The sequence below is a fragment of the Pangasianodon hypophthalmus genome, chromosome 17, assembly GCF_027358585.1.
Source record: "Pangasianodon hypophthalmus isolate fPanHyp1 chromosome 17, fPanHyp1.pri, whole genome shotgun sequence".
Lineage (NCBI taxonomy): Eukaryota > Metazoa > Chordata > Actinopteri > Siluriformes > Pangasiidae > Pangasianodon > Pangasianodon hypophthalmus.
Genome location: NC_069726.1, coordinates 14,071,721 through 14,083,170, shown reverse-complemented (window position 1 = coordinate 14,083,170; position 11,450 = coordinate 14,071,721). Strand labels below are relative to the sequence as shown.

General features: G+C 37.0%; 1 protein-coding gene across 1 annotated transcript; it reads right to left on the bottom strand.

Annotated features, from left to right (window-relative positions):
- Positions 1–854: 854 nt before the first annotated feature.
- slc25a1a (solute carrier family 25 member 1a) lies at positions 855–6,149 on the bottom strand. Its single transcript, XM_026941712.3, has 9 exons — positions 5,778–6,149; positions 4,501–4,608; positions 4,174–4,273; positions 3,948–4,086; positions 3,593–3,677; positions 2,922–3,026; positions 2,696–2,811; positions 2,514–2,587; positions 855–1,406 (listed from the first exon to the last, which is right to left on the bottom strand). Exons 1-9 carry the CDS (start codon positions 6,007–6,009, stop codon positions 1,292–1,294), a joined length of 1,074 nt encoding a protein of 357 aa, XP_026797513.1. The 5' UTR covers positions 6,010–6,149; the 3' UTR covers positions 855–1,291.
- Positions 6,150–11,450: the final 5,301 nt, after the last annotated feature.

Here is an 11,450-nt window from a genome sequence, read left to right as displayed (position 1 = left end):
TTTCTTGGAGTAATTACTGTGTCTACAGTATTTTCAGATCATTTGACTCAAACATGACCAGATAGGCATACAGTCTAAGCAGTAATAAATCATTTACTCTTATCCTTTCTAATCACAAAATTAATATACAGCCACAAGCAGCAATATACATGGTCTCAGCATCCTTAGAAAATGGCACCCAAAGTTCTTGCCAAGTTGCATAGCGCAATAAAGAAACCACAAATGAATATACTCACAATATTGTACTATAGTGCCACCATTAGATCAAACAGACTTATCACACTTGCCAGAGTAGTGAGAGGGAGTACTACCTACTAATCAAATTTCATGCCTCTATATCTAGAGTTTGCATAATCAATTTTAGCAGCAAAAAAAGAAGAAAAATTCTTAAAAACAACAGGTTTCCAAGCAAATGATACTTAAATAAATCCACATATTACAAGTCTTAACCTTAAGCTAGTTACACAAAATTTGTTTTAATTTAACAAATATTTTTATCAACACAGATCAGGTGAAGAATAGAAATGAACTTGATCCTCACACCCAGCTGTTAGAGCTGAAGCTAAGGAGATCTCCAGTTCCCTTCTCTCTTTTACAGTGTGATGAGTCAGGGCTGGAGTTGAGCAGCTGGTCTTTACATGCTTTCCTAAGTGCTTCAGTAGAAGGCTTGTCTGCTTTAGCAATATGTTAAGCTAATTCCAGTCAAGAACATAATGATAAACCACAGATGTATTTAAATGTATAATATTTTCACTGCCTTCTATTTGTGAACTTGAATGTCAAAATGAAATTGGCCACAAATTCCAATTCTTCAGCAATATCAGTTAAGGAAATACTGGTTATAGAAAATCATATACATCTAAACCAGTTCTTTATTTTGTTAAATATATTTCAGTGCAATTAATAGAAAAATTTAAGATCTATACAAGTTGGTTAAATTGAGAGCAAGGGAATTGTGCACTTTGATTTACACTGGGGTTTGCCACACAAGTGGATTAGTACGAGTAAGAAGATGGGAGTCAACACAGCTGCATGGTTTTGCATTAAGTGAAAAAGTGCAACTTGATAACATTCTTTGCATGTATGTGCTAGATAGAAACATTAGTAGTATGCTGTGCATCAGAACACCACTTGTGAGCTTAATTCTCCACCCTCCCTCTCATGCAGATAGCTGCCTAACCCAGTGCACTCAGCCAGGGGTCAGTGTAACAGTCAGCCTTGTCATTTGAGTGACACTACCAACTGTGTCTACATTAGTCATCATTCTCTACAGAGCAGGCTGTTAATGTCCTCAGTCTGTCTGCCAGACTTTGTTCAGAAGCTTTACAACCTCCTCATACAGGACAAAGACAATGGCGACATCCAGACACACCCGGCCCAGCCGAGGAACCGTGCCTTTGTAGAACCTGCAGCACAGAGAAAGCAGGGTTACAAAGCTGGAATGGTGAAGGAGTAGATGTTGAGAATATGCATGTGCTGCTAGACCTTTATTCCAGGGGTTCTCAACTCCAGCCCACTGCAGTTTTTAAAGTTTGATCCAACATAAAGCTACATAAGCTGATCACCAAACCTTACATGCACTGTATCAGTGTTGTGGACAGGGAAAACTTAAAACTGCAGCACGCTGGGCTCCAGGATGATAGTTGGGAACCCCTGTTATACAATACACTGCGATATTCAACATGTGATACAAAGAACATGTCAAAATATGAACGCTATGCCGTGCACTTTCACTACCTCACACACTCCATTCAAGTGGAGGATTCCAGCACATTGGATTTTCCTCAAAAATTTAATTGCAATTACATAGATAGATGTAGATGAGCTACATATGCCCAATTCAGCATTGAAGCCTGTTTAACAAAAACTGTGTTTGTCAAAGCTGGAAAGCTAACAAGCAACTTTGAGAAATCAGAAGTGGCCTGAATGATGTCTGATGACACTGAAGGGAATCTCAATTCCAAAGACTATCTAGCTTTTTATTTTTATAAGTTAAAATGCTGCCCAAATGTGAAAAGTTACCTTTTTAAAATACCACAGTCACAGGAACTAAAATGCAAAGAGTTCCCTGCCCTGAAGACTCTAATGTGGCAGAAAACCTACTGACCATTACAAATCACCGACACTAGAAACTCCCTCCATAAGTGTTAAACTAACCTCTACTTACAGAAAGCATTACTATGAATGAGTACATGCTTTTCGCTGTTAAATAACACCACATTGTGTTATTAGGCTTGGATTATCTGGAGCATTCACCATAGACTTGTAAATATGCTCTTTTTAGAGAAATGATAATGTATTAGGAGTTGTTTATTAACAAACCTGTGAATTGAATTGCAGCTGGTACTCATATCAGAGCTGCTGTTAGAAAATTAATCAGCTTTCCTTCTGATCAATCACATTTGAGAATTCAATGGTGCTGCAGTATAATGAATGTTAGTTATGAGATTAAAATTCAACATCAGCACATGTCTAGTTGAGACAAGGGAAAAGTGCTTAAAAAAAATGCGTACGCTTGTGGGCCTTCATTCTTTAGTATCTGGAAAGCACAATCTAGCGTGTTCTTATAACGATGAGCTTCCAGACCCTACAACAGAAAAGTTACAAGTTACATGATTTTACATGATAGCAAGGCAACAAGCTGAAAAGACTCATTTTGGCCATTAAAATGCTCAGTTATTACTGATGGCTGTACCTGCATCCTGGTCTTCACCACATCCAAAGGTGTGTTTCCAAAGACACTTGCTGCACCTGCAGTCGCCCCAAATATGGCCGTGACCAGCGGGTGCATCTCACGTGTAGGGTCATCACCTGGAAACGACGGCAAGAGCCTCATTCTATTATTTCTTCTATTTGATCATCACGATCCCTTGATATTCCAGTGAATAATTTTGAGACTGCAATTGTGTACAATCTCTTACCTTTATACCAATTGCGCAGAAGGTTCATGACATAAAATCTTATAGCTTGATTGCTACCCTGTTTCAGTATTGTAGCAGTCAGCCCTTGGTACGTACCACGAACCCCTGCCAGTAAAGCAGATCAGTCTGATATTGCATAAATTTTAAATAACATAATTATTTAACTTATACTCTGCCAGTGTGTCTAAATGAAACCATTTATACAGTTTAAGTGGCACATTTTTTTCCAAAATACTTGAGCTTTGTGAAAACATAACAGATTTACACAAATTCAGAGCTTTTAGAACCTCCACAATGGTGATACATTGGAAACATACAAGATAATCATATATGTAACCATAATGACAACAGGCAGATCAGAATTTAAAAAAAAAAAAAAAAACACATGACACCTGGCTGTGCATTTGTAGGTAGCAACTAACGAAGGAAAAACAAAATCTGAGAACAGAAACTACCTACAGTTCGTGGCAAGACAGTACACATACATATAGTCAAATATTTGGAGTTCATTTTTCATTCATAGTTAATTTTTTTTTATATTGCTATGTTAATGCAAATATGGACCTTCAGGTTAAGGTCTGTTCACATTAATGACATATGCGTCAAAAAAAATTATGATTGCTTTAGAGGTGAACGACTACAAATAGAATTAGACCTTGTCCAACATTTACCCTGATCACGAATTATTTCCCGCACGCCATGGAAGAAGCCTCTGTACCGTGGATGAAGAGAGCACTGGTCATGGATTAACTTCACCTGGGATAGCACCAAATCCCTTGAATTAGGGCAAGTTCTTCCTTTTCATTTTATTTTATTCTAATATTCATTTCCTCCAAAAATGTTTCCCATAATGTATTACATTATGCAATTCTGTAATGAGTAGACAATATGAAAATTACAATTAATTATTTCAAATAATTACAATATGAAAATTCTTGGAATTAAAAAAGTCGTGTTGCAGAGTATTTTGAAAAGTGGATATTACTTCTATTCAAATTAAATAGACAATGTGTTCATTCCTCCAACCTTGAGCGTTTCCATTGGACAGACCACTAGCACTGCTTCAGCGATGCCCGCTCCCAGGCCACACAGCAAGCTGCGAGTGTTATCAAGGCGACCACTTTCATCTCTCATTGGGTTGCTCAGGACCTCAAATGTGCCAAATCTGCCATCAAAATAAGCAGATGGAAGCAGGTTAAAAGAAAGGACGATGTTAGTGGATTTAGGGGGCATTTCACATTGCTTCTCTTACCGAATTGCAGACTTTGGGATGGCGCCATAGAGTAGTGAGCTCAGGCCTCTGTACAGCCCTCTCAAACCGTGATCCTGAACAGTCAGCCTCACACAGTCCCCTAAGGACACATTTACACATTTTATAATCCTCAGTTTCAAAGTTTGATTGATTAAATTAGTACAGCCATCAATACCCCAGTCAATTATTGCACTGCTGATTTCAGTTCTGAAATGCTCAATTAATGTGGATTTGGTTCAGTCTATTCCTAACCAACGTTGTGTTAAAAAAAAAAAAAAAAAAAATTTTTTAAAAAGCAGAATGCTAAAAGAGACAGTTTCTCCTCACCTATCCCTCGATAACGAGGTGGGTTTGCACGTTCATCCAGCTGCAGCTGAGTCTTCACATACTCTGTTGGGAAGGTGATGCAGATTTCAATACCTCCTGCAATGGCACCTAAGTACATAAAAAGATCAACATTAAAGGAATTTCCTAACCTACTCTCTGTAGAGTATGGCAGATTGTCACAAACAAAGTGGCAGTTGTTAGGGCACTTTCCATTCTTTTCTCTGTACAAGATAAGGTCATTCTTGCCTTTGGTAATCCCCAGATGATGGGGTAAATAGAGGTTGAAAAACATTAGGGTGAAAATTGTAGAGGCCAGGTTAAATATTACCGCAGATCTTCTTGGCCTCCTCTAGGCAGAGCTGTGGTTGTGTCACATTCTTTCAATTTTTTTAATAATAATTGGTTTAATGTTTCTCTGCAGGATTTTCAAAGTGTAATTTTTGTATAATCCTGACTGACACTTCCACAAATTTGTCCTGGATTTGTTTTGATAGCTTCTGGTCTTCATGATGATGTTTGTTTAGGGATGTTTGGCCTTCCACTAACAGGTGTCGTTATACTGGGATCACGTGACTCGTTAATTGCACACAGGTGACTCCATTCGTTTCTAAAGGCAACTAGCAGTAATTTAGGAGGTGAATACTTTTAGTGAATACTAAAAACAATTTTTACTTCCTTTCTTTACTTGTAAATAATACTTGTAAACTATTTTAATTTCCCCCTTCAATATTATGGGTTATTTTGTCTAGAATTATGACAATCCCAATTAATTCCATTTCCGGTTTGTAACATTACAAAATGTGGGAAAGTTCAAGGGGCTGAATACTTCTGCAACACACTATGATTTATTAATTCCAAGTAAACGCACATAAATAAATTTTTATTGTAGTTTTTCCTCAGTAGGTTATATAAGAGATGTCCTCCATGCTAACACTAAACACTGACATAACGCTGAAGATGACAACAGAGGGCTAATATTAGCCAGCTCGCTAGCTAAAGCAGTACAGGTCAGGGATAACACATTAGCTATGTCATTAGTTAGCTCTTTAGCAAGTGCTATATCTTACCATAAGTAAAACATTACGACGTGTTTTCGAGGTTTACTATAATATTCTCTTGTGAATGTGAAGAGACATTTGACCCAGTTCTGAGTCCTCAGTGTTGTTATGCGGTGAGGTGAGCTCTTAAAAAAAGCAGCTGCAGCTTGGCTAGCGACCAAGGCAACAGCCTGTCTATAAAAAAAAAAATAAATAAATCTACCCGACTCAAACATTTACCTGCAAGAATTGCCTTTCCTGGGTGAGTGATTTTCCTCCCGCCGGTTGCAGCAGCTGCAAAACGCCGTTTTCCTTCACACATGGTGTGAATTGGGGTGAAACTGCTCGCTAAGCCACCCAAACACGCCGAGCTCAGCGCTGCGGGATGCTGCTCAGAGCTACATCCGCGTCTCCAAATCGCATCTTTACACGGTCCATCGGAAACACAGAACGGCTTGTACAGAGACGACATCTTCCTGCGCGCAAAGAAAAACAAATGAACCCCTGCGCTTTTACGGAATATGACACCCAACAACGTGCGTCCTGTCCAATGAGACAAAGCCAACACAATCACTGGCGCTCCACTCGGTGGCCTGGCGGTAGGATGCTCATGAATATTAAAATACCTCTCACACGACGGCCACTCTTATTGGTCTATTATTTTACGCAAATATTCCGCCTACTTAACATTAATTAGCTCTATTATCCAATGGCGTTAGGTAAGTATCTGCAGATTGCTGGCATGTTGTTGTGAAAAAAATATGATTGGTCATTTTTATGACGTTGCAAATACTTATTCTTTTGTGTTCAACTTAACACAGAGCGCAGCTTATTTCTATTCATGACGAATAGCAGTGTTCTGCGCAGTAATTGCGCTGTCATGATGTTCATAAAAGGGCAACTAAGTCACATAAATTAACCAATCAGGATTAGAGGTTTTTTTTGTTACTGTTTGAAAAGAAAGTTGCTAACAAGCTAGCTACACGGTAAATGAAATGTTACATGATGTTGCGTAACTTTTTAAATGTATTAAATGAAATAGACATTTCCACCTAAACGTTTTCAAACTTCTCGTATCCACAGCTCATGTGAAAGTTTTCCAGACCTTGGGAGAATTAAGAGTGAAGTGCACAAGCATCATGAGTGAAACCTGATAGAACGGATTAAACAATACTGTTTACTCAGGAGTGTAGAGGTGAGAGTCGGTGAAGTGCTGGAGAGGTGTAGTGCAGCAGGAGAAAAACAAGGTTTTATAAGGTAAAATGTCATTTTGACTGTGATGGATGGAGGAAGTAAAAGCTACAGTGCTCTTCGCCTTCTGCTGAGGTCTTCTAACTGGGGAAACAGATCCGAAACGAGGTTTCTGCTGCTCAGGAAAATGTGAGCTGTCCAGTGTGCATGTACACCTTTAAGTGGGAGAAACCTGGAGGAGAAACTGGCAGTCTGATGAGTCAGAGCAAACCGCTCCTCTCTCTCTGCCTCTCTGCCTCTCTGCGAGCACTGGCTGACTCAGGGAGGAGAGGGAATGGGCTGACTCCTCACACTGTGCTGCTGCTTCTTTAGGCTCTTTTCTATTGCATCTGTTCTTCTCCTGCTATACATAATATATAAGGTATAAGATATCTTTTTAAAAAAAATTCGTATAAGTTCCTATGCTTTTAAAAAAATGTTATGTGAATGTTTACATTTTATATACATATACATTTATAAACCTATACACACACAAATACACACACACACATATATATATATATATATATATATATATATATATATATATATATATATATATATATATATATATATATATAAAATGTAAACATATAATTTTTTTAAAAGCATTATAAGAATTTTTAAAAAAGATATCTTATACATCATATATACAGCAGGAGAACAACAGATGCAATAAATAAAGGGCCTATATACACACACACACACACACACAGTACTGTGCAAAAGTGTTAGGCACCCTATTTTTTTTTTTTTTTTTGCACAAACTTTGTTATAGATTTTTATTTTTATGACTTCTACATTATTGATTCAGTACAAAAACATTTTAGATTTCCAAACATTAATTTTCCAGCACAAAATTAAATGTTACAGAAAAATGTTTGTATGTCAGTAAATAAAGCAGCATATTACATAAGAGACACCTTTCAGACCAGAAAACATCATGAAGGCTGCTGGGTTTTGCTGCAAAAATAAGAAGCAAGTGTGACAGTCAAAGTCTCCAGAAGAACTGTGGCTGCAAAAACTTACAGCTCATTTCCTTATAAAACTGCACTAATTGTACCTGAGACTACTATCTTTTTTTTAAACCGAAGGATTGTCACACCAAATATTGACTTTGTGTCATTTATTACTGCTTACTTCTCTTTATAGTATTTTTTTAAATGTAGAAACATTTAATTTCATTATTTTCGAAGGCATCTTTGCTCTACAGCATTTCTTTGCATGTGCCTAAGACATTTGCACAGTACTGTATGTATATATAGATAGTTTTTGTAAATGTTCATTATTAAGTCTTAACTGTAGATATCCTGCCCTACTCACATTTTAGGATAATAGTGGTGACATCGAAACTATCAAGTAATACATGCGGTTCTAAAAAGAAAAAAAAGTGTTGTTCCTGTGGTTTAACTGCAGCATAATACGCTCAATTGGTTATGAGTTCAAATCCCAATGCTAACATGCCACTGTTGGATCCGTGAATCAGTCCCTAATCCCTCTCTGCTCCAGCAGTGATCATCATGACTGACCCTGCACCCAGACCCCAGCTTCCTAACAAGCTGGGACGTGTGTAAACTTTATTTAACCAAAACTCATTGAGATAAAATCTCTTTTACAAGAGGGACCTGACCAAGAAGGCAGCAAAAAAACACAACAACAATTAAAGACACAACAGTTATCACATTAAGAAAAAAAAAACAGAATTAGTGATAATAAATAAATAAAACAAACAGAAGTAGAAATTTACATAATAATTTACAATCAAATATTGCAAAAACAACATCCAGTATGGCTATACTCAAAGTTATTTACAAGTGCCATAAATTCAACCAGTGAAGGAAGCACAGTAAGTTTAGGTGTTTCTGTAAGTTGTTCCATGTTGTTGAGGCATTAAAATTTTGTGTAAAGAAAATCATTCTTTTCACTGATTGCTTTTCAGAAAAGAAAAAGTGTTTTTTTTTCATCTCTACATTCAAGACTTCATTGTTTTCTTTACAGTTAACTTATTCAGTAGAGTAGCTAGCATTCAATATAAACATTACTTCTAAAACAATAGATTAGAGTAGCTAGCATTCAATGATCACAGCTCTGTTGTCATAAATAAGCATGTTTAGTTTAAGTAATACAAACAACTCTCTCTGCAAATCATTTTACTTTTGATTCTTGAACCCACAATGCAAACTGTTTTTTTTTTTTTTTTTTTTTTTAAATGATAGCACTTTGGAAAAATCAAGACATGAGTGCAATAGTTATAAAACTTAATATGTAATATGCAGCTCTTGTCATTGGATTATAACTCTAATTAATGCAATTACTGTTAACATTGAAGCCACAAAACTAAATGGCTTTAAATAGTACTGTCAAATAAAACACAGGGTAACAGCATAGTGACTGTGGCTGACAGCTGGTCACATTATCTGAGAGAAAAGCGTCAAGTCAATCTTAACATCTGAGTTGTTTAGCACAGCGTAACAATCAATTCTAGTGAGAAAACAGCATGAAGAACTGACTACACTGCTGCTTGTTATAACAACGGACAAGATAATGTCTCTGAACTGTAGTTTAATGAAAGCAGCAGACACAATAACATTAATGCATGAATGCTTACTGTATACAGTATGTCAGGGCATATATGTAGCATCTTGTTGGTCTTACATTTATTTAATAACTAACACAATGAAACATACTGTGTAATGTTTTGTCAATCAGAAGGTAGATATATTGCCTTGAAATCCATTCATTCATTCATCTTCAGTAACTGCTTTATCCTGTTCAGGGTTGTGGAGGATCTGGAGCCAATCCCAGGAACACTGGGTGCATGGCAGGAAAATTCACCCCAGGTCCGTCTCAGGGCACCATGCACACAGACATCCACACACTTATTCATGTTTAGAAATTGTAAAGAAACATTTAAGCAAATTATAGGCCCAAGAATCAACATTCTCTAACCGTAATCACAGCTTACAGGGAATTACAGGAATTGCTTATAGCTTTTCAGAAATAAATGACAGTAATATAAAAATAGTAAACCTCTACAGTAGAGTGGTAAGCAAGCTACAGCTTTAACTGTATTACTATAGAACATAAACACATCTTGAATATATTAAACATGCATATATTAATTACAAGTATACTATAAATATAACAGACATGGTAACAGACTACTTACAGTAACATGCTGGCAATAGTTTTACCAGTATATTGCTGTAAAAAAAAAAAAAAAGCAGTGAAAAGTCTACCAGTGCATGTAACCTTCTTATAATGCAACACCTATTACACCAATTAAAGGTTTTATTTCTCTCTTATTTTTCATAATATCTTTCATAATTTTTTTACTCATCTTCATTAAGGGGGTCAATAATTCTGGAGCCTCTCCTGGTAACACTGGTTGCGATGCGGGAGTACGCCCTGAATGGAATCCCAATCCGTATGTGATAAGCTTGTTTTATTTTGTTTTTGATTTAGTTTAACAAAGCATAAAGCTGACCTCACTCACTGTTTGACATTTTATTTCATATGTCTTTTCTGGGGCCTTCAAATAACAGACATTTTTCCTGTGAAGAAAAAAGAAAATAAATCTCAGACCTCACATTTTTATATCAGTTTTGATTATACAGACTATAGCAGTTAACTAATTAAAGGAACATAGTTGAACATGGAAAATAGATTGTAATAATAATAGGTAATGGCGTATTACATTTTCAGTGCAGTCCCCCTTCCATTATTCTCTCTTTCTTACTAAATTGTTATTTCCTTGGACCTTTTGAAAAGTGTCTTTGTGTTTACCGCATGCCAGCGTAGTGTATCAAGAGGAAGTCCCAGATGGCAGTGTGGACAGTTGCTGATAGAGTTCATATCACCCTCATCAGCCTCCCTCTTCATCTCTCTGTGTCCCTCACTGCCCCACAGGGGGAAAGATGCGGAGCGTGAGGAGTGCGCCACTCCAAAATGAGGCCTGGGGTCTTGCTGATAGCTCAAACGATCTCCACCATAGGGAGGCATTAAAGCCTTGTTCTCCAAAACCATCTGCAAGTGAATATTGAAAAGACAGCACCATCTAGGGGACATGTGCAGCAGAAAAACCCAGTCTCGTATATACAGCTATCTCAGATACATAATTTACAGCTTACTGAAATGGTTGAAACAAGAGACGGAAGTCAGGGTAAGAATGTGAAACCCAACCCTGAAAGATAGCGACAGAAAAGACAGAAGGACAGATCAGTTTCCTATCTAATGAACTGCACCACAAGACATTAGCACTGATAAACCAATGTACCTGTGGTGTGTTGAGCTCTGCCAGAGAGTGAGATTTCATGCAGTACCAGCAGAGCTCCATGCCTGAGTAATTTTAACAAAAACAAAACCAACACGTTGAAATAGCATTTACATTTGACACATCTTTATAAAGATTATGTATTATTTCATTTCAGTTAAATGCATAAGACATCACCAGAGACTAAAGACTAAAGCCTACTACTACTACTACTAACAACAACAATAATAATAATAATAATAATAATAATAATAATATACATACTCTCTGTGCCTGCAGGTTGTTTCTTAGGTTCTGACTGTTCTTGAAGCTGTTCTCCAGCTACAGGCTTTTCTTGAGACTGGTCTTTATGTCCTGACTGTTCTTGAAACTGTTCTCCAGCTGAAAGTTTTTCCTGAGACATTTCAGAA